The following is a 23646-nucleotide window of genomic DNA, read 5'->3' as shown; positions in this document are numbered from 1 at the left end:
CATAGTCACAATAGTTTCTCCTTCTCTGAACTTAACCCAACATATATATTCACACTGTGGATTTGCATATGCCCACAGAAACCTTCAGTCAAACTAGGACCTCCTCCAACACTTGATGCAGGGTTAGGTGGGACAGTACGTCCTGCCTCTCCTCTACACCCTGGGCAGACAGCATTCCCAGTCTTCCTTGTAGGATGTGACTGTCTGCAGTTTTCTGAGTTCTCTTGTGTAAATCCTGTGTCATTCCTCTGCACACAAGATTGCTTTACCTCCTAAGGTGGTGACCACAGACATAGAATGTCTGGACAGTCAAAGTCCAAGGTCTGGAGTCTCATACCAAGGAGAACAGACTGGCAGAAAGTTTCTTCCCTATTGACTCTGGGGACAGGGGACCTGCTCCTCCCTGTTTCAGTGGAATAGCTCTATAGCTACCATTTCTTTGTGTCAAGGAATGTGGTGATTCTTTCTGGTGACAGGAAAGCTGCCAAATTCACGTCTTCAAGATAACGATGCTAGTTCTTCTACTGAACAGGCTCACAAGCTCCTACCCCTCAGTCTTCAAGATGCCTATTTCCACATGGCTGTTAAGGCCCCGTATTGAAAAGAGCTTCAGTCAGAGTGGGCCAGAACCTCTATTAGAACTGGATCCTGCTGGCTGGAAGTCCTACCATCCAGATTCTCCTACAAGGATCAAGCATAGACTAGCTTCAGTGAACTGGATAGTCCAATATTTGAGATGGTGAAGGCCAAGTCCCTGAAGTAGATGGCAAATGGTTTGGTCTCTAAGCCAGGATATGTACTCTTGCCTCTGTGGACATCATATTGAACCTACAGGTATCTCACTCTGTTTGTATGCAAAGCATGGAGTTTACTGGGGGAATGTAGAGGTGCCTGTGCACTTTAGTTGCTTTGCTTTAATGTCACAAAGGGTCTTTTGCTGGAAGTCCTCACATGATTTAGTTAACTTAGCAATACTGGTAAACATGGCAGTAAGACTTGAAGTCTTTGTGATTCTGCAATTGCTAGGGCCCATTTAACATAAAGTGTTTTCTATGTTAAGGATAGTGTGCAACTGGTTACCAGTTAGGCAAAACCCCAAAGTCAGGTGGTCTAGCCTAACAGGCTCAGCTAGACTCTCCATGTAGCCCCTGGCACATCCTAAGGGCACTTTTTCCCTGCCTGAGAGCACTGGATAAGACAGGCTTGCTATGTACTGCTGAGAGCAGGGCCCCACAGAAAAGCAGCAGCAATTTAATACTTAACCTGCTGCCGCCAGATGATGCTGCCTTTACAGCGCAGATGTTACAGCTTCCTGGGGAATGGGAGATCAGACCTCCCTCCCCAGCCTGAGGGGAGAGACCCCCCAGGTACCACATCCTGGGAGAGGCCTCAGCCATCCCTTGCTCTTCTTGCATGGTCTTCTAAACCCCTTACTCTGAGCTGCCAAGGCCCTCCTGTCCCCTCCATGGCCAGGACTGGTACCCACTGGGCTGCTGGACACCACGTGGCACCCCAGAACCCTGAGGACACAGCTGCAAGAGCCCCTCAGAGCAGCACCTGCTGTCCCCATGCTGGGGAGCACAGCCGTGCTCTGGGTCCCGCTGGAGGGAGGTGCCCCCACCAGCACCCCTTGGTGCCCGCTACCCAGGGAGGCCAGACTTCAGGTGCACCCCTGCACTCACCATTTCCCACTGGCTGGCTCTGGGCTCCTCCTGGGCAGTGTGCAGGGTGTTTCCACCAGCCTCCCCATGCCCTGAACAAGGAGCTTAGCTCTGGGTTTGGGCTCCAACAAAGTGAGTAGTGCAGTGCTGCAGCCCTCCTTGCAATAGGCTTTACAAGCACAGGACATTGCCTGATACTGGATATTACATCAGATCTATGCACGGTTTTCTAGCTTTGCCCACGTGTTATCCACTGAGCTCTTTTAATAACCAAAATGCCAATGACCAGGGGAAGAATGTGTTTAAATCTGACAGGATTTAAAGCAGCTCACATGACAGTGCCCTCTCCCTAAATCTAGACCACTCTCTCAGCAATATACAGGCATGCCTGCTACCCCCAGTGCTCTGGTAAAGGTTTCACTGTGGTTTTCTGAACTGTGCAAATGTGTAAATGTGCAAGATATTTGTGATGAAATAGAAGTGTTGGACTGAGGATGTATTGGGTGCAGAGTATCTGGGACTGCATGCTGAGGTGACGTGTTTGTGCATATGTCAAATCATTTGTATAGCTCTGGTTGACTAGAGGATTTTTCTACCAATTGTAGGTAGGAAAAAACACCTGCGGGGGCCATTCCTAGATCAGAGTTATCTTTCCTAAGGTTATAGGCATGGAAACACCTGGATAAGCTAAGAAGTTGGCAGCAAAACACAGGAGCATCTCTTTCTCACTGGCACTGACCTGCGGTTCAGAAGTCTCAGCAGGTATAACCCCTCCCATAGAACAAGGTGGTGCACAGGGTCACAACAATGTTTCTTGGAGCATCTCCCACTTATTTGCAATTTGAAGTGTGTACAGAGAGGCACACATGCACATGCCTCTGTGTGTGTGTGTTTGCACACGCACACGCTCTTCCTGATATCCCTGGAGCTGCCTCACATCTGTCAGACGCACCAGGTAGAGACCAGCCTCTCGCTGCTGCAGTGCTGCTGACCATCCTGCTGTGCCTGTAACCCTCACGAACTGCTATACATCTGCACTTCTGCTATCAGGATCTTACCATCACAACTACCCATAGCTTTTAATAATGCTAATTTATCTCTTAACATCCTGTTTTATCTATTGTACAGCTGGGATAGCTGCAGCGCAGACATACCAAGCAATCCAAGCCTGTGTCATACAGTGAGTCGGTGGGAAAGCCAGCAATAGAATCCATAAGTCCTGCATCCAAGTTCTCTAAGTGCCTTGACTAGTCCAGATTCCCTCCTTAACACCCTTGTCAGATTGTTTATAGGAGATGTATTCATATAGTCAGTAAGACATCAAAATTTTCTAATTATATCTAGTCATGTCAAATGACAATTATGCCCTTAGTTCAGTTTGCCAGACAATGCTTTACCAAAGAAGGTTTGCCAAAAATTTTTTGACCGAAGAAAGAGTAGGCATCTGTAGCATCTGCAGACTAGATCATATAAAATGTCCCTGCGACAAGTCTGCCCTGTCTCCACGGGAAGCTTCAAGGTAAGTGTGTGGGGTCCGCAGGCTCATAGGAAGGGGATGGTGCCCTTATGTGCCACAACATTCCTGCTGCCTCCAGCGCTCGTTTCCAGGAGGGCAATTTCTCAGCTCAGGTTTTAAATCTGCTTTCAAGGCACCTGCACATTCTCACTCTGGATTTCTGTCCAGCAGCAAGTAGGGAGTTGCCATTTCTGTTTTACCAGCTGCCAGCCTGCAAGCCACCCATCTGGTGTCAATAGAGGTAAGAACCTCATTTATTAATTCTTAGAGGGCAGAGAAAGATCCTTTTGGGTGGGATTTCTGGAAGGGTCTCTGTTTCACCCTATATTCAAACCCAGTGTTATTACAGTAGGATTTGGTGGGGTGCCCAAGGTTTTCAAGTGGCTGTATTTGAAGTCTCTGACCACTGATGGCAGAGCAGAAAATCCCCATGGGGAAGTTCTTCACTTCTGCTAAATCGACCTAACAGAGATCAAGGTGTGCTCCTTCCCATCTTTGCTGTCGCAGCAGTAGAACTGGACCAAGATGATTACGGGAGGAAAAAATGCAAAATTCTGCATTCTACATGTGAATGCATGAATTAATAAATCATGTGAGCATACAGACCATCTAACCACCTCTGTAAAATACCAGAGCTCTCTTAGAAATCCATTTTCTTACTCCAGACAAAAAAAATATTTACTATCTAATGATCAAAGAGGAAATAAATTTTACTAATGTAGCTAGAGTAGTTTTAAGTGCAATTGACTAAATTTAGCTACCTAGATGTTTAATAAAGCATCTCAGGAAATACTCTTATTTTTTTCAAGCTTTGAGAACTCGCCTTCCTAGATTTTTTTTCAGTAAGTATGTATGTGGGATCTTAATACAGGCTTGGCAATTCCAATTTCAGTGTTCACCCAAGCCAGAACTTTGGGACTGAAACTGTTTAGATGTTGTACTGAAGAATGACAAATGCATGCGACAAAATAAATTATGGCATACTATTAAAAGGTCACAAAGCATGCCCTTTTCTTTCAGTTGAGAACTTCATTAGTAAAATTCATTAATTTCCCACTGCCTTTATGTTACCATTATATTTAGAAGGTAAATGTCCCACAGGTTCAATGTTTTCCAAGACTGTAAGTCACCTAAACTGTACTTTTTTAGAAACGTTCACTTCACTGTTCGTCCTTTTAACAAAATGTCCTAACTGTATTTTCCATTCCTAATAGTGATGTCTTAATGAAACTTGCTCAGCAAATTCACATTTATCTTATAGACACAGTATTCTTAAAGCACTAAATCCACACTTATGGAAGGTCATTAAAATTTGCTCTCCTAAATGATTGAAGACCTAGAGTACATCAATGAAAACCTCTTATTTTCTAAGTTGACCTAAAAATTAAGTCTCTAGTTAGCTCATGTTAGGTGTTCCACATACTCAGATTATGAAAAGAAACCAAGGCACAGGATAAAAATTTTGTCCTAATCTTACAGAATACGTGTAAACAATCAGTGCCATATTGTTCCTCCCCATTAGAGTCCTCTGCTGACGTGTCTTGAGTAAACGGCAGCCATGGCCTCTGCAGACTCTGAGATGGCCATCTTTGGGGAGGCAGCTCCTTACCTCCGAAAGTCAGAAAAGGAAAGAATTGCGGCCCAGAACAAGCCGTTTGATGCCAAGACATCCGTCTTTGTGGCCCATCCTAAAGAATCTTTTGTGAAAGGGACAATCCAGAGCAGAGAAACAGGGAAGGTCACCGTCAAGACTGAAGCAGGAGAGGTGAGTGAAAAACAAGGCTGAAGGACACCATTTGATTCCAAATATCAGCTCTTAGCTGACATACATGGACCTTCTGTTTCCTTGGCAGACCCTGACCGTGAAGGAAGATCAGGTCTTCTCCATGAACCCTCCCAAGTACGATAAAATCGAGGACATGGCCATGATGACCCACCTCCACGAACCCGCTGTGCTGTACAACCTCAAAGAGCGTTATGCAGCCTGGATGATCTACGTAAGTACCAGCAGCACTCTGCCTTTGGGTAGCTAGGAGGAACCGCTCTGCCAGGCTAAGTGGAAGCCAACGTGCCGTCTCCCTTCCTTGCAGACCTACTCGGGTCTCTTCTGCGTCACTGTCAACCCCTACAAGTGGCTGCCGGTGTACAACCCGGAGGTGGTGTTGGCCTATCGAGGCAAGAAGCGCCAGGAGGCCCCTCCACACATCTTCTCCATCTCTGACAATGCCTATCAGTTCATGCTGACTGGTGAGTGCTTGCCCTCCCTTACAGCAATCTAAGCCAAAAAGCCCCACTGATCTTGCTGGACCATGTGACAAACCATCTAAAAACACCACAGAGATGTTTGACTGAGGATTTAATCAAGCTATGCAGGTATTAATTTCAAGTGAAACTGACCGAGAAGCGTGCATGGACTCAGCACTGTGTATTATTTGCACTTTATTGTACAAAATTCTACAATCTCCCCCTGCAGAAATACCTCATAGCTGAGTTTGCTTCTATTTTTCACTGATAGGAAAGAAAAAAAATATAGCATATAATCCACTCATTTGAACACAGGTAGGCAGTTTGATTAGATTTCTTGATGAGAACTGTGTGGAAGGCAAGTAGATGCACAGCTTGTCTGAGGATCACATGCCTCTGACAGCTCTCTGCAGCCATTTGGTCTTATACTTACTACTGTTAGGACCTGGAAGGGAACTGGGTAGTCTTGGACTTTCTGAAGAAGCCCCAACTTCTATTTGCAGCTTTACTTCTCATTCAGCTTAGTGTTACTTGGGACAACTGCTAATGCTATCTGCTTCTGCCTCTTTCACAGATCGCGAGAACCAGTCGATCCTGATCACGTATGTACATCCCTGCTTGGGTCCCTGCAGGCCTGCATGGTGCCAGGGGACCTCCTGCCTGACCACACGCTCTCTGCTTCTCTCTTTGGTTTGACAGCGGAGAATCCGGTGCAGGGAAGACTGTGAACACAAAGCGTGTCATCCAGTACTTTGCAACAATTGCAGCGAGCGGGGAGAAGAAGAAGGAAGAGCAGTCGGGCAAAATGCAGGTGAGTCAGGAAGTACAGACTGAATGTTTGACGTGTAATTTCCATGTAAACCAAACACTGTAATTGAATAATTATCCTCCTGCAGGGAACGCTTGAGGATCAAATCATCAGCGCTAACCCACTGCTGGAGGCTTTTGGAAACGCCAAGACCGTGAGGAACGACAACTCCTCACGTTTTGTAAGTTGTTGCTTTAGACAAAATCCCTCCTCACTATAACAGTGGTGATGTGCTAGTGGTACTCCCACATAAGGAGATGGCAATGAAATGCACCTAGGCCAAAATTCTTCTTCTTCTCCTTAACAGGGCAAATTCATCAGAATCCACTTTGGAGCCACGGGCAAACTGGCTTCTGCTGACATTGAAACTTGTAAGAGACTCTCCTGGCCTGATCCCATTCTTTCCTAAATTCCCATCTTCACATGCATTCTGGTGCCACACTCTGTCCTACTGTTCTTGCCAGATCTGCTGGAGAAGTCCAGAGTCACTTTCCAGCTGAAGGCAGAAAGAAGCTACCACATATTTTATCAGGTCACATCCAACAAGAAGCCAGAGCTGATTGGTAGGAGGCATCACTGAGCTTTTTGGAAGAAGATCAACTGAGCAATATCTAACTACATTTTAAATAATGAAATTTAACCCATGAACCCATTTGTTTTCAGAAATGCTCCTTATCACCACCAACCCATATGACTACCCATTTGTGAGTCAAGGTGAGATCACTGTTCCCAGCATTGATGACAAGGAGGAGCTGATGGCTACAGATGTAAGTAACTTAGAAAACAGGTGCCAATAGGCACATCACAAAGCATGCAAATGTTTCACTTTGCTATTTTTATTACCAGAGTGCCATTGATATCCTGGGCTTCACTGCTGATGAAAAGACCGCCATCTACAAGCTGACAGGGGCTGTCATGCACTACGGGAACCTGAAGTTCAAGCAGAAACCAAGAGAGGAGCAGGCAGAGCCGGAAGGCACAGAAGGTATTATCAAACTCAATAATTAACCCTTCTGTTAGCCACTACGGATATGGAAATCATCAAAAGTTGTTCCTTGTTGACTTTCGGATCCCAAGGAAAACAGTATGCTAGAAAAAAACTGTCCCTTGTTCTCTTCTTGTGAGAAGTTCCCTGATCTCATGGTTTTTTTTGTTTTTTAATGCTATGAAAAATTAATTGTTTAAACTGTCCTTTATATGCTTCCAGGAAGTCAGAGCGATGGATGTCCTTCCTGTAAAGTTATTAGTCATACCTTTGTTGGAATATGGCTTGCAATTGTGAAACAGCCAAGTGGTTCAGCTCTAACAGGATGGGAGATAATATTCCCATTCACCCTCACCTGTCAGATTCTCAGGGAACTGTGGTTTGAGAGGTTTATTTGATTCCTCTCCTTTGTTGGGGCAGGACCTACAACCCATGTCTTCATCTCTCGGAGCAACGGCTTCTGTTGATATAGGACTAGGCAGAAGGTGGGAAGTACCATAGGCAAAAGCATAAAAGCCAGTGAGGTTTACTGAACATCAGAAACCAAAGCTCAGAAAAGGCTGTAAACTCCGGATTTGAAAGAGAACAGATATCCTCGCTGTGTTCCACTCTAAATATTGAGTGGTTTTGATCACCTGAATGTAGATCAGTACCTGACTGTTGTCACTGCAGCTCCTGAGCTGTACTTGTACTACAAATATTCAGACTGGCAAGCTGCAGCTTTCAGTTTTGTGCCAGGAGATTTTTGAAAACATCATTACTTTCTACATGCTTCAGTGAAGATTTTCAAACATAAATTCTTTTAGAAAAGCTCAATATGAATAACAATGACTTTGGTCTTACTAAGATACCCTCTATGAGAGCCTACGGAAAGATTTCAAAGAAAAAAGATCTGAACCCTGTAGCCTTTAGAGAACTCTCCAGGATTCAAAGCATATATGACACTAAATTCTTCCTTTTTCCTCTGTCTTTTTAGTGGCTGACAAGGCTGCCTACCTTATGGGTCTGAATTCAGCTGACATGCTCAAGGCCCTCTGCTACCCACGAGTCAAGGTGGGGAATGAATATGTGACCAAGGGTCAAACTGCGCAGCAGGTAAGAAACGTGTGGTAACCTGGAACATTGTTTTGAATTAAGATCCTGTTGATTCTCCTCTGCTCTGTGTGGTAACTCCAGGCATTTATCTTTCTTACAGGTGCACAATGCTGTAGGTGCTCTAGCAAAGGCTGTCTATGAGAGGATGTTCCTGTGGATGGTTGTTCGTATCAACCAACAGCTGGATACTAAGCAGCCCAGACAGTACTTCATTGGTGTCCTGGACATTGCTGGCTTCGAGATCTTTGATGTAAGTAACAAAAATCTGGTAAGAGCTATTTGGAAGTGACAACTGGATGTTATGATCGCTCTGAGATATATTTTTAAAGAAGATACGGTATCATCACATAATTATTAGCAGCTACTTGCCTTTTTTTTGTCATGAAGTAAAAAATGACCTTTCAAAGGACTTGTCTTATTTCAAGACGTGCAAACTCAAAAGTACAGAATGGTCCAATAAGAAAAAAATTCCTTGGTTTAAATGATCAAGGGCAAGAGAGTATAAAAACATGTATATCATGATAGGTGTAAGCCTGGGGTTTTTTCTTCCTGTAATTTGGCCTTGGATTATACAGGAAACATACTGTATACACGCATTTATATCAATTAAAAAAAAATGCCTTGTGGAATTAATTTAATGCATTTCTGTTTGCATTAATGCAAAATCTAAATGCATTAATTTACTGCATTTCTCTGTTTTGTTTTGTACACATACAGCAGACTGAAGAAATGCACAGACTTGACAATCAAGCCAAGATAACTACATTACTTATTTTTAAAGGATGAGGTTTTGCAAATATTGCTGCATCTTGCAAATATGGGTCTTTCTTATTTTATTTCCAGTTCAACAGCTTTGAGCAGCTGTGCATCAATTTCACCAATGAGAAACTGCAACAGTTCTTCAACCACCACATGTTCGTGCTGGAGCAGGAGGAGTACAAGAAGGAAGGAATTGAATGGACATTCATTGACTTTGGGATGGACCTGGCTGCCTGCATTGAGCTCATTGAGAAGGTGTCCTTCCTGTTCAAATGCATTAGATGCGTGGAAACTCTATAATTACTTGGCCTCATTTTTCAAAGGGATCTTCAGTATTCATGTCCAAATATTCACCTTTTGCTATTCAAAATACCTTGCCCTGTAGGGTATTGAGTCAAGTGAGACACGAAGGAAATTTCACACAGTTTTGTGGCAGCAAATCTGTACTAATCTCTTTCCCAGTGCCAAAAGTTTGTTAAACTCCCAATAAGAGTGTTTTTCTAAAACAGCTAGAGTCAATTTCTAGGACAGCATGTCCTCCTCAGCTTTCGTCTCTAACTGACTTGTGCTCGTACAGCAGAATAGCTATATCTTTGTAAAATTTACATAGAAGTTGGATAGACATAACTGTCAGCACAGTCACACTTACATGTGCATCCTTCACTGACAATGAAAAGGCAGTTGCACTGCACATGAGATGAAAAGTTCAGTGGCTACAGGATGGTAAGTAGTTAGAATCACAGAACTGCTGAAGTATGAAGGCAGCTCTGGACATCATTTAGTCCAGCCTCCTTGGTTAAGGCAGGGTCAGCTAGAGGAGGTTGCTCAGGACCATATCCAGTTGGATTTGTAATATCTCCAAGACTGGAGACTTCACAGGTACCCTGGGGAAACTCTTCCAACTTTTGCCCACCCTCACAGTAAAGAACCTTTTTTCTTCTGTTTAAATGGGATTTCTTGCATTTCAATTCATGCCTGTTCCATATTGTCCTGTCACTGGACATCACTGAGAAGCTTCTAGCTCTGTCTTCTTTATCCTCTCCCGTTAAGTATTTATACACATTGATAAGATGCCCCAGAGCCTTCTCTTGTCCAGGCTGAACAGTCACATCTCTCTCAGCTTCTCCTTGTATGTCAGATGTTCAGTCATTTAAATATCTGTCCTGTCACTGGGCTCACTCTACTATGTCCATGTTTCTCTTGTACTGGGGAGCCGGGAACTGGACACAGCACTCCAGATATTTCTCAGCAGAGCTGAGTAGAGGGGAAGGATCACCGTCCTTGAGCTGCTGGCAACGCTCTTAATGCAGCCCGGTTGGATGAGTTGTCTGCCTTTGCCACAAGGGTGTATCGTTGGCTTATGTTCAATTTGTCTAAGACATCTGTGTGTGCTTTGAGTACCTCTTCATAAGAAGGTAGTGCTTTGATTTTATAAAGCATGTTCTCAACACAAACTAAAGAATTTCCATTAATCTTTATGATTTATTTGGTGTTAAATAATGTAAGTATCAATATGTTTGATCTCACTTTCTAGCACAAAATGTAATTGCATAATAACCATTTCTGATGTGTCTGTGTTCCACTACTCTGCCCAGGTGAAGGTCATTATTTCCCTGAAAACTAAATTGCAATCTGTCTCCCTTGTGCATTTCTTCCAGCCCATGGGCATCTTCTCCATCCTGGAAGAGGAGTGCATGTTCCCCAAGGCAACTGACACCTCTTTCAAGAACAAGCTCTATGACCAGCACCTGGGCAAGTCCAGCAACTTCCAGAAGCCCAAGCCTACCAAAGGCAAGGTTGAGGCCCACTTCTCCCTGATACACTATGCTGGCACAGTAGACTACAACATCACTGGCTGGCTTGAGAAGAACAAGGACCCTCTGAATGAAACTGTCATTGGGTTGTACCAGAAATCATCACTGAAAACACTGGCCTTACTCTTTGCCAACTACGGTGGAGCAGAAGCAGGTTGGTTCTATGAATCCCCTATTTTCACTGATGTACAGCTCACAAAAAGAATTATAAAAGGCAAAAGCAAAAACCTAAATCCTGTTTTATTTACTTTCAATTTTGCAGAGGCTAGCGCTGGTAAGAAAGGTGCCAAGAAGAAGGGTTCTTCTTTCCAGACTGTCTCAGCTCTTTTCCGGGTACAGTAGAGAGTTCACTATTTCTCCTAAGATGAGGAGTAAACCCACCATTTAAAACAGCTAATCTTTTTTTGGATTATTTGTGTTAAAATACCCTGAAGTTCTTGGGCAATATTTTTCCAGGAATAAATCCACTACAGTCTATTTATGCTCCATTCCACTGAATGCACAACTTTTCTTTTTGTCCACTTGTCCCAGGATGATGTTTCCAGATGGAAGAATGTTATACAGAAAACTTCTGAAATAAACCTAGAATAGACCAGATTTCTTTCAGATGCCCACCTCTGGCTTTAGAATCTTTTTTTGCCCTTTAACAACATTCTGCCTACTGGTCTGGAGGATAACCTCTTTTTCTCCATGATTCAGGGATCAATCTCTTACAGTTGAAATACCACCACTGCTTGGGTTATGGATTTTCAAGATGTCAGATACTTGACAGTTCTTTGTCATAACCAAGTCTTGCTGCCTGGCTGCTCCATACATTTCTGCCAGGTCTCTCATGAGGTTATTTATTATCGTATTCATCCTTCAATTAGGACTCCCTTCTTGATATAGCCTAATTTCTTCTACAGATCTGCTGTCATATGATTCTTGATCACCTGACAGCCTCTACCCAGTGCGCTGAAACAGGACATGGGCACATCTGTATATGCCCCAAGAAAAATAGTCATAGCTGTAATGCTTTGGCCTTGCAAGTGGGAAATTATTGTCAGCATGTATCATTAAAAAATAATGCAATAAGCTTATATTTAAAGGTCATAAGGCTTTAAGAGCTAATGTTATAGGAGAAATCTTATTTGCTGTGCTTGTGTTGCATTTCTGTTATGTTTTCAAACTTTCTTCCACTATTCCTTTTGGTTAGACATGTTAGTGTTTAGACACCTTAATATTTTGGCTGCTTAATTTACATACTCTGAGGTGTCCACTGAAGGCACCTGCTTCCCTCCACTAATTATAGGCAATAATTATTTATAAGCACATATAGAGATATAAATTACAAAACAATGCTGGGATTCATCTCACCTTATTCTCATTTTACCTTAGGAGATAAACATGTAATCTAGGCATGTAAAACTCAGCTTGTCATTTTTATTCCTTTCAGTGGGGAAAACGATAAGGTTCTCTATAGTGTGATCCATATGACCCATCTTAAATGCCTACCGTAGTATGCTTCAAACTGCCTCATAGAGGTACCAGTTTACCTCTCTGGGTACATCCAAAGGAAGATGGATATACTTGCTAGTGAGGGCATTCCACTAGAGTCAGTGAAATGTATTAAAATCATATGTTTAAGAGTACAATATTTCCTACAGATTAATCAGAAGAACTTTCTATATTTAGTTAATAACAGCAATGGTCTGTAGCAAGTCAAAAAATCTGGTGCAAGGAGCTTCAGTTAAGGATTCTGAAAGCTAATTTTTGTCTGATATCTCATTATCTCATTTCAGATTGCTTGATGCTTATACTGTAAATTATATTTGCTAATACAAACTTTTGTTAATGCCTCTCCCAGGAGAATTTGAACAAGCTGATGACCAATCTGCGAAGCACCCATCCCCATTTTGTACGCTGCATCATCCCAAATGAAACAAAAACACCTGGTAAGAGGCACACATGTAGAAGGTTTTCATTATGGTGCAGGTCTTCCCCTCTGCTTTACATAATATAGCATATACTTGTGCTCTGAATTGCTAGGTGCCATGGAGCATGAACTGGTGCTTCACCAGCTGCGGTGTAATGGCGTGCTGGAAGGGATCAGAATTTGCAGGAAAGGATTCCCCAACAGAGTCCTGTATGCAGATTTTAAACAGAGGTCAGACTTCCCCTTACTCAATGATTTTGTCTATCTTGAGTAGCTTGTGAAATTTAAGTGTCATTTCTGGTGATAAAAGCCCTCTCTAAAGTTTGTTTAGCAGGGCTGTTATGTTCTCAACAGTTCTTAGGCTCTTTCTTGCAGTTTATCAGCCAATTCGTCTCAACAGCAGACCTCTTTATATTCAGAGAATCATAGAATCATTTGGGCTGGAAAAGACTCTTAAGATCATCAAGTCCAATACAAGTCCTTCCATTTTCTCCCCCAGATACAAAGTATTAAATGCAAGTGCTATCCCAGAGGGACAGTTCATTGACAGCAAGAAGGCTTGTGAGAAACTTCTTGGATCAATTGATATAGACCACACTCAGTACAAATTCGGTCACACCAAGGTAAAAGAACTGTTTGTTTCAAGTACTATGTGGTTTTGGTTTGCATGGCTTGAGAATGATATTCAGATTCTCCAGATAGTATGTGAAATGATTAAATAGTGTATTTAAAAGACGTCAACTAAGTACTTATTGACTCAAAACCTGAATAAATCTGAAATTCATTGCCATAGGATCACAGAATCACAGAATGGTGGGGGCTGGAAGGGCCCTCTGGAGATCATCTAGTCCAACCCCCTGCCAGAGCAGGGTCACCCAGAGCAGGTGGCACAGGAACGCCTCCAGAGACGGAGACTCCACCACCTCTCTGGGCAGCCTATGCCAGGGCTCTGACACCCTCACAACAAAGAAGATCCTCCTCATGTTTAGGTGGAACTTCCTATGGTCAAGTTTGTGCCCGTTACCCCTTGTCCTGTTGCTGGGTACCATGGAAAAGAGCCTGGCCCCATCCTCCTGACACCCACCCTTTCAGTATTTACAAGCATTAACAAGGTCCCCCCTCAGCCGTCTTTTTTCCAGACTAAAAAGACCCAAATCCCTCAGCCTTTCTTCACAAGAGAGGTGTTCCAGTCCCCTCATCATCTTGGTAGCCCTTTGCTGTCCCCTCTCCAGCAGTTCCCTGTCCTTCTTGAACTGGGGAGCCCAGAACTGGACCCCGTGCTCCAGATGTGGCCTCCCCAGGGCAGAGCAGAGGGGGAGGATGACCTCCCTCCACCTGCTGGCCACACTCTTCTTGATGCCCCCCAGGATGCCATCGGCCTTCTTGGCCACAAGGGCACATGGCTGGCTCACGGTCATCCCATTGTCCACCAGGACTCCCAGGTCTCTTTCCACAGAACTACTCTCTAGCAGGTCACCCCCAACCTGTCCTGGTGCAGGGGTTATTCCTCCCCAGATGCAGCACCCTACACTTGCCCTTATTGAATTTCATAAGGCTTCTCTCCGCCCAACTCTCCAGCCTGTCCAGGTCTCACTATATGGCCATACAGCCTTCTGGTGTGTCAGGATGATTTAAATAAGTGTTAATTAATGGTTCCTAATTTACAATTAAGCAGTAGAATAAAAGAATCAAGTGTTAATAAAGAGAAAGACAAAATGTCTGGCTATTTTAGTTCCTCAACTGCAGGTAACTGGAAGCTTGGAGATAAAAAAAAAGGTCTACCACTACATGCATTCTTTGTGCTTTTGCTCTTTCTCTTAACTTCCTGTATTTTCTGCTATGGGGGACATGGTACTGGGCTACACTGAACAACAAGCTCATCAACTGCACCTATTTTCATGTTCTTACCTAAGGTGTTCTTCAAAGCGGGGCTGATAGGCCTCTTGGAAGAGATGAGAGATGAGAAGCTGGCACAGATCATCACCCGCACACAGGCCAGGTGCAGGGGCTTCCTGATGAGAGTGGAGTACCAGAGAATGGTGGAGAGGAGGTAGACATTTCTTCAAATTAGGTTCACTGTATTTGGCTTATTATGTCATCATGGTCTAAATGCTTAATATTAATTTGACTTACCTTTCAGAGAGTCCATTTTCTGTATCCAGTACAACATTCGTGCATTCATGAATGTCAAGCACTGGCCCTGGATGAAGCTGTTCTTCAAGATCAAGCCCTTGCTGAAAAGCGCAGAATCTGAGAAGGAGATGGCCAACATGAAACAAGAGTTTGAGAAAGTCAAGGAAGAGCTTGCAAAGTCTGAGGCCAAGAGGAAGGAGCTGGAGGAGAAAATGGTGAAGCTGGTGCAGGAAAAAAATGACCTGCAGCTCCAAGTGCAGGCTGTGAGTACCATCAGTGTGCCTCATTCTAAGTGAACTGTGATAATTAGGATGATATTTACAACTATATTTTCAAAAGACACATAGAAACTACAATTTAATTCATTTCAATTGTATTTCATTAAGACGTGCTCTTAAAAGTATAACTAGCATCCATAAGGACTGTTGGGAGGCTGTAGTCAAGATATTACATGGGTAAAACATTTATGTTGTATGCTGCGGTCTCTATTATTTCTATTCACTTAAACTGCATCAGAGCAATCAAGAAACTTTACTTTTATTAGTATAATGTTTGTTCTAGTAATTTTTTCCTACCTCTCCAAAACTGAGTGTGTCTATCTCTATAATCACATGATCAGGAATTCTTAGGACAAGTTAAGATGATATTTCTTTCCTCTCTTTATTCTCCAATTCAACAAGATGTTTCTTTCTGGTGTAGGTGGTGGCTTAGCTGTTACAAATATCACTGTGTCATAATACTGAACTAACTGAAAAGAAACAGAATTTAATATTCTCACTCACCTCCTAAATCACTCAGCATCATTACATAAAATTATGTTGTATATCTGTGATGTTCTAATGCTGTGGTTTCTAAATTAAATCATTCACAGAATAGAAAAGACTGCATCCTCAAAGCAATACTATGCAGCGCATGTGATGTACAGGAAACTTTACACGTCCCTGTTTTTAAAGAATCTTGAACTGTGAAAAGATGAAAAATCCACTCACTGATAAAATTATAATTTTCCCTTCTTATTATTTCTGATAGACTAAAACTTGACACAAAATACAAGTACCACAGGACATCTGTTGCAAAAAAAAAGCCTAGAGACAAATTTTCCAGCTCAGAGAAAAGCCAGAGCTGCTAGATACTGAGTATTTTTTGGCTGTGGTGATGAAAATCTAAATCAGAAACAGTTGCTCCAAAAAGACAGTAGGGTGAAAAAAGAGAAATACAGGACTGATGCAAGCATAACTGTGATGTTGGTATTTATATGTATCATATATACTTATCATCCAGCACTTCATAATTGTGAGAAATATTCCTATGATTAAACCCAAATTTATGTACTTTGTGCTAATGTTTTATATTATGGGATAATACTGGATTCTATACCTTGCACTAATAAGTAAATATTCAGGCCCTTACGTAGATTGAAAAGAATTTTATTTGGTTTTAGCCTTCAAAAATTGCTGTTTCAAACCCAATAACATGAAATCAATTCTATATTATATTTCATTCTGTCCAAACATAAACCTAATTTTTAACTAAAAAATTGCTATCCAGGACTCTAAACTATGCAGTTAAGCATCTTGATATTCCCTGAAAAAGTATATCCATAAAAATGGTATTTTCCCCACCAGGAAGCTGATGCTTTGGCTGATGCTGAGGAAAGGTGTGACCAGCTCATCAAAACCAAAATCCAGCTGGAAGCCAAAGTTAAAGAAGTGACTGAAAGGGCCGAGGATGAGGAGGAAATTAATGCTGAGCTGACAGCCAAGAAGAGGAAACTGGAGGATGAATGCTCAGAGCTGAAGAAAGATATTGACGATCTTGAGTTAACACTGGCCAAGGTTGAGAAGGAGAAACATGCGACTGAAAACAAGGTATAAAGCAGAAGATGTCACTCTTACGGAAAAGACCTCTGTTTTGTTACACAGTGTAAAGTTTTAAACAACATTTCTTATCTGCATTTCCTCCCTTTTCTCAAAGGTGAAAAACCTCACAGAGGAGATGGCAGCCCTGGACGAGACCATTGTGAAGCTGACAAAAGAGAAGAAAGCCCTCCAAGAGGCCCATCAGCAGACACTGGATGACCTGCAGGCAGAAGAGGACAAAGTCAATACGCTGACCAAAGCCAAGACCAAGCTGGAGCAGCAAGTGGACGATGTAAGTATAGAGGCATATGAGAAGATTAAAGATGTTGCACAGTCAGACACTGCGAAGAGAGCACTGATGGTGGTGTTGTGTTTAGCTGGAAGGGTCCCTGGAGCAAGAGAAGAAACTGCGCATGGACCTTGAGAGAGCCAAGAGGAAACTCGAAGGAGACCTGAAGCTGGCCCATGACAGCATAATGGATTTGGAAAATGATAAGCAGCAGCTGGATGAGAAACTGAAGAAGTAAGTGTGGCTGTGGGGCACCTGAGCGCTGGGCTGGTGCACTTGTCTTCTTCCTTTGAGCTCTAACATGGTTTGCTTTGCCCAAAGGAAAGACTTTGAAATCAGCCAGATCCAGAGCAAAATCGAGGATGAGCAACTTCTGGGCATGCAATTGCAGAAGAAGATCAAGGAGCTGCAGGCAAGTGTCTGTTCCTTCCCCTCTTTCACTGGGTCCCAGGTGAGGAAGGAGGAGGGCATGGGTGTGAAGGCTGCCTAATGTTCCCCAGGCGCGTATTGAGGAACTGGAGGAGGAAATTGAGGCAGAGCGAACCTCTCGGGCAAAAGCAGAGAAGCATCGGGCTGACCTCTCGAGGGAGCTAGAGGAGATCAGTGAGCGCCTGGAAGAAGCAGGAGGGGCTACCGCAGCTCAGATTGAGATGAACAAGAAGCGTGAGGCAGAGTTTCAGAAGATGCGTCGTGACCTCGAAGAGGCCACGCTGCAGCACGAGGCCACGGCTGCCACGCTGCGGAAGAAACATGCGGACAGCACAGCTGAGCTTGGGGAGCAGATCGACAACCTGCAGCGAGTGAAGCAGAAGCTGGAGAAGGAGAAGAGTGAGCTGAAGATGGAGATTGATGACTTGGCCAGTAACATGGAGTCTGTCTCCAAAGCCAAGGTACATACACAAATACTTTTATTAGAAATATTTAGTAATATTTCTATTTAATCTTGTCTTATTTAAGTATTATGAGGTTATAATGTATCTGTTTTCTCCAAATCTTACGTATAGAACAGTGAGTGTATGTACATGATTCCCAAGATGTAAACTACATCTTCTGGACACATTTTCCTGCTGTAACTAAGGCATAAGAGAGGTATTATCTCTATTTTCTTATGTGTGATTGACACCTAGGCAAACCTGGAGAAGATGTGCCGCACTCTGGAAGATCAACTAAATGAATTTAAAACAAAGGAGGAGCAGAATCAGCGCATGATCAGCGATCTCAGTGCTCAAAGAGCTCGTCTGCAGACAGAATCTGGTATGGCACTTCCATCTCTAGTTTGGAAATGGGAGAATGACTCTCTTGACTGTTAAAATATTTTCTTAATTACAAACTTTTCCAGGTGAATATGCACGCCAGGTCGAGGAAAAAGATGGTTTAATTTCTCAGCTGTCTAGAGGGAAACAGGCTTTCACCCAGCAGATTGAAGAATTGAAGCGGCAGCTAGAGGAAGAGATAAAGGTAAAAATAGTTCATGTTACATATGAAAGGAATATTTTACATCTCATTGGTTTTGGTGCAATGTTCGAGAGTTGAAAAGATGATCTAATGAAAGTTCAAAACATCCCACCAGGTCATGCAATCTAGGCTCTGTCAGTGCAGGACACCCATCTTTCTGCAGTATCTCAGAACTTGGCTTTTATTTTTTTCATGCAGTTAATCGCTATTTCTCTGGGATATGTGTCTATGTGGCAGTAAAGGAAAATTTCCCAGGATGCACCTACTCCTTATTGCAATCTTTTTTTCCCCCAGGCCAAGAACGCCCTAGCCCATAGCTTGCAGTCTGCTCGCCACGACTGTGACTTGCTGCGGGAACAATATGAGGAGGAGCAGGAGGCCAAGGGGGAGCTGCAGCGTGCCCTGTCCAAGGCCAACAGCGAAGTGGCCCAGTGGAGAACCAAATACGAGACGGACGCCATTCAGCGCACGGAGGAGCTGGAGGAGGCCAAGTACGTGAGGAACGTGGGGAAGGCTGGCAGAAGCCAATAACAAAAATTAAAGGGACCAATAAAATAAAGAAATGCAAAAGTCTAGTAGTAGGTTGGGGAGGAATTGTATGAAACAGAAATAAGCACTAGAAAGCCTCAAGTTGCACCAAGGAAGGTTTAAACAGGATATTAGGAAAAAATTTTACACTGGAAGGGTTATTAAGCATTGGAAAAGGCTGCCCAGGGAAGTGCTTGAGGCACCATCCCTGGAGGTATTTAAAAGCCGGGTAGACGTGGTACTGAGGGACATGGTTTAGTGGTGGCTTTTGACAGAGTTATGTTGATGGTTGGACTAGATGATCTGAAAGATCCCTTCCAACCTGGGCAATTCTATCATTCTATGACTCTGTGAAAGGGTATGGTTTTGAAAAACACAAGGAAAATAGGCTACTTGACAAAGAATGCAAGAAAAAGGCACTGTGTAGCGTGTACAGAGAGCAGAGTGATAGCTAGACCCTAGGAAATGAAAAAGGGAAGAAAAAGAACTGTTTATGACAGGTTCTGAGCTGCGTTCATTGGGAACAAATACCGCAAAGTGCCTCAGCACTGTGGTGAATATGAAAAAACAGCGTCCATCATAGTCCCCAATTATGATCTGTGCTTACCACCTCCCAGGAAGAAGCTGGCACAGCGCCTGCAGGATGCCGAGGAACACGTTGAAGCTGTCAATGCCAAATGTGCCTCCCTGGAGAAGACGAAGCAGAGGCTGCAGAATGAGGTGGAGGACCTGATGATTGACGTGGAGCGATCGAATGCTGCCTGCGCAGCGCTGGATAAGAAGCAGAAGAACTTTGACAAGGTGTTTTGGGCTCCAGGCCTGCGGCTCCTGGGCAGAGCGTCCCCTCCTGATTGCCACAGCCATACTCACGCCCCGTTTCTCTTCAGATCCTGGCAGAGTGGAAGCAGAAGTATGAGGAAACGCAGGCTGAGCTGGAAGCCTCCCAGAAGGAGTCTCGCTCTCTCAGCACAGAGCTGTTTAAGATGAAGAATGCCTATGAGGAGTCCTTGGACCACCTGGAAACGCTGAAGCGTGAGAACAAGAACTTGCAGCGTAAGTCCCCGTTCCTCGGCTCCTGGCAGAGCTCTTTCCCTAGCCACCGCTACTGCCATTCCGTATGGGTCTGTGCCTGCAGGTCGGCAAAGATGCCTGTCACCTTGGTGTGAAAGGGCCCTTCCCATTCTGCTCTGTGCCTGACCGTGTCATTGGTCTTTGCTCCCACAGAGGAGATTTCCGACCTCACGGAGCAGATTGCCGAGGGCGGAAAGGCGATTCATGAGCTGGAGAAAGTCAAGAAGCAGATTGAGCAGGAGAAATCTGAAATCCAGGCTGCTCTGGAGGAAGCTGAGGTACATGCCCATAAGCTCTGCACTAAAAAATTGAGCAATGGGGAAACATGGCTAAAAACTGCTTGTTCCTACCCTCTTCTGGCTGGGAAGTGCAGCCAGCTGAGGTTTTCTGAAGTATTCTCTAATTAACTAGAAAGCAGTAGCTCCATTGATGTTACAAATGTTTGTGTCCATTTGTCCAGGCCTCCCTAGAACATGAAGAGGGGAAGATCCTGCGCCTCCAGCTTGAGCTCAACCAGGTGAAGTCTGAGATTGACAGGAAGATAGCAGAGAAAGATGAGGAGATCGACCAGATGAAGAGAAACCACCTCAGAATTGTAGAGTCCTTGCAGAGCACCCTGGACGCTGAGATCAGGAGCAGGAATGAAGCCCTGCGGCTGAAGAAGAAGATGGAGGGAGACCTAAACGAAATGGAGATCCAGCTGAGCCATGCCAACCGCGTGGCTGCAGAGGCACAAAAGAACCTGAGAAACACACAGGGAGTGCTCAAGGTCTGTTCAGCAAAGCTACAGTAAGACAAATAACAAAGCTACAGTAAGACAAAAAACCTGACATTTTTGACACCCAAGCACACACTGACACCTTGCAATTTTTGTTGCCTCTTTTACAGGATACCCAGATACACTTGGACGACGCTCTCAGGACACAGGAGGACCTGAAGGAGCAGGTGGCCATGGTGGAGCGCAGAGCAAACCTGCTGCAGGCTGAAATTGAGGAGCTACGGGCAGCCCTGGAGCAGACGGAGCGCTCCAGGAAAGTGGCTGAGCAGGAGCTTCTGGATGCCACTGAACGCGTGCAGCTCCTCCATACCCAGGTAAGTGTGTGGTACCAAAAGCAGTTGTGTTGACACTTAACAGACACAGAGGGCCGCTCTACACCAGAGGATAGGGCAGGACAGTGGTCTGCAATGGCCTCTCTCCTGCTAGCCACAGCAGAAGGTATGCTCAGCGCCCATCACCTGAGCCAACGCCTCACATTTTGTAAACAACCGTTTTAAAAAGAATTCCAGATTTTTGATTGCAAGCTTGAAGAGTAAAGACTTGGCTCACGCTGTAGGTTTGGTATTGCAGGCCTCAGAATACAAGTCTTGCACTCTCTTTTGGCACAGAACACCAGCTTGATCAACACCAAGAAGAAGCTGGAAACAGACATTGCCCAAATTCAGAGTGAAATGGAGGATACGATCCAGGAGGCTCGCAACGCTGAGGAGAAAGCCAAGAAGGCCATCACAGATGTGAGTCGGGAGCTCCTTTAACAACTTAATATAAGTTTCTTCTCCCCAGATTGTCTCCAGCCCCAAAAATGGCTTTGCCTCTTTGCTCTCATCAGGCAGCCATGATGGCAGAAGAGCTGAAGAAGGAGCAGGACACCAGTGCTCACCTGGAGAGGATGAAGAAGAACCTGGACCAGACGGTGAAGGACCTGCAGCTTCGTCTAGACGAGGCTGAGCAGTTGGCACTGAAGGGAGGCAAGAAGCAAATCCAGAAGCTGGAAGCCAGAGTGCGTAGGGCTGGTATTTGTGCAGGAGTGAACACGTCACGTAAGCAGCCATCAGGGAAGCTCCAAAGATGGGCTTCTCATTGCAGGTGCGGGAGCTGGAAGGGGAGGTTGATGCTGAGCAGAAGCGCAGTGCTGAAGCCGTGAAGGGGGTGCGCAAGTACGAGAGGAGGGTGAAGGAGCTGACCTACCAGGTACGGCAGGAGGCCTCCTTGGGCTGACACACCCTCTCGCGGGAAGTAGAATTTTTTGCACTTGATTGCCAAAGGGAATTGCTAACTCACATGGTGGGGAAACCAATTCACTCTCTTTCCTGTTTGCCAACGTCTTTAGTCTGAGGAAGACCGGAAGAATATTCTGAGGCTCCAGGATCTGGTGGACAAGCTGCAAATGAAGGTGAAATCCTACAAGAGACAATCTGAGGAGGCTGTAAGTATCACTCTGAGTGCTTGGCATGAAAAGCTTCTCTACTGCATAGCACGGTCATTGAAGAGATGAATATGAGAAACTTGGAAAGTGACACTAGTCGATAACAGATGGCTTCAAGGTCTTTGAAGTGTATATAAATTAGCGTAGCCTTGAGAATGAGATCAATGAGTGAATAAGAAGGCTAATGAGCAGGGCAAGTGCATGTACATTTTTTTTTGCATTAGAAAAACAACATAGTCTGTAAGAAGTAGCTCATTAATAATACTGATAGTACAATATACTAATCAGTTTTTAAAAGAACATATTTTCAGAATTTTTAAATTCAAATAGCTATCTTTATGAAAGTTGCCTATGACCCTTGCAATTCGGAGAAGCTTGGTAGTTATGTGGAAGCAAATGACCTGCCAAAAGTCCAGAATTCTGTGCCTAGAAACACAGAAAATGTTCCATAAGAAATCCTTCTGATTCATCATATGCTCATCTAGACAGGGAATTCCCCATTTTGGATATGGCCGGGGAAATTTCAACAGATAGAGAACGTGTTGGAAGTACACCCCCAAGCCACCTTGTGCACTGCACAATGTATTGTTCAAGGAACCTTTGCTTTTTTCTGGGCATGCTGAATCAGGAATCAACTGCAGCCACCGAATTTACGAATGTCTGAGCATGACTTCTTTGCTGCTGCAAACATTTCCGTACAGGGAAGGGCTTCTAGACTCAGATAAGATTTGTGAGATGGACACTTAGGATATCTCATGGACTCACTGTCTCTTACAAATTCCTAACCTCATCTAATGGTCTGCAGAGGTAGTTTAATATTTAATTCCAGAGCTGATAAAATCTGATTTACAGCTGCCCAGTTTGTTTCCTTCCCACATTCCATAGGAGAATTATGTTCAAAGCCTGTTGTGCTCTGCCTATAATGGATTTTCTAAAAAGGGGAGGATGAGGAGGTCTGTACGAGGCTTATGTGTAAGCAGTGGGGGCTGGGGGATGGAGGTCCGGGCATCCCCCCAGGGAGGAGGCGCAGGAGGAGCGAAACCCCTGCCCTGGGCTCCTCACCACCGACTCCCTCTCCCTGCACAGGAGGAGCTCTCCAATGTCAACCTCTCCAAGTTCCGCAAGATCCAGCACGAGCTGGAGGAAGCCGAGGAGCGGGCTGACATTGCAGAGTCGCAGGTCAACAAGCTCCGAGCGAAGAGTCGGGAGTTTCATAGGAAGATAGAAGAGGAAGAGTGAGGATGTCCTGAGGCAGCAAAGTGACCTGGGGGCTGCACAAAATGTGAACCTCTCAGTCACTTTCTTCTGTA

At 44.2% G+C, this 23646-nt stretch overlaps 1 protein-coding gene and 1 long non-coding RNA gene across 2 annotated transcripts in view; one reads left to right on the top strand and one right to left on the bottom strand.

Annotated features, from left to right (window-relative positions):
* The window catches only part of LOC128918077 (uncharacterized), a 24325-nt gene extending 9469 nt beyond the window's left edge, over positions 1–14856 (bottom strand). Inside the window, exon 1 of the long non-coding RNA XR_008469440.1 lies at positions 14706–14856. This is a non-coding gene — a long non-coding RNA (uncharacterized LOC128918077). The remainder of the gene's footprint in view (positions 1–14705) is intronic.
* On the top strand, positions 3275–23646 carry LOC128918069 (myosin heavy chain, skeletal muscle, adult-like). The gene is made up of 39 exons (XM_054221947.1): positions 3275–3418; positions 4700–4942; positions 5031–5174; positions 5268–5424; positions 5996–6023; positions 6121–6232; positions 6318–6410; positions 6537–6600; positions 6694–6792; positions 6893–6996; positions 7076–7214; positions 8191–8309; positions 8410–8559; positions 9153–9323; positions 10727–11036; positions 11145–11215; positions 12729–12816; positions 12911–13028; positions 13297–13420; positions 14711–14847; positions 14938–15193; positions 16556–16798; positions 16905–17081; positions 17167–17312; positions 17400–17490; positions 17579–17968; positions 18206–18332; positions 18418–18536; positions 18828–19024; positions 19679–19862; positions 19949–20114; positions 20286–20410; positions 20593–20901; positions 21021–21224; positions 21519–21644; positions 21740–21910; positions 21997–22101; positions 22241–22336; positions 23423–23646. Exons 2-39 carry the CDS (start codon positions 4736–4738, stop codon positions 23573–23575), a joined length of 5820 nt encoding a protein of 1939 aa, XP_054077922.1. The 5' UTR covers positions 3275–3418; positions 4700–4735; the 3' UTR covers positions 23576–23646.

This window comes from Rissa tridactyla, chromosome 15 (assembly GCF_028500815.1).
Source record: "Rissa tridactyla isolate bRisTri1 chromosome 15, bRisTri1.patW.cur.20221130, whole genome shotgun sequence".
Classification (NCBI taxonomy): domain Eukaryota; kingdom Metazoa; phylum Chordata; class Aves; order Charadriiformes; family Laridae; genus Rissa; species Rissa tridactyla.
This window is presented reverse-complemented; position numbering and strand designations above follow the sequence as displayed.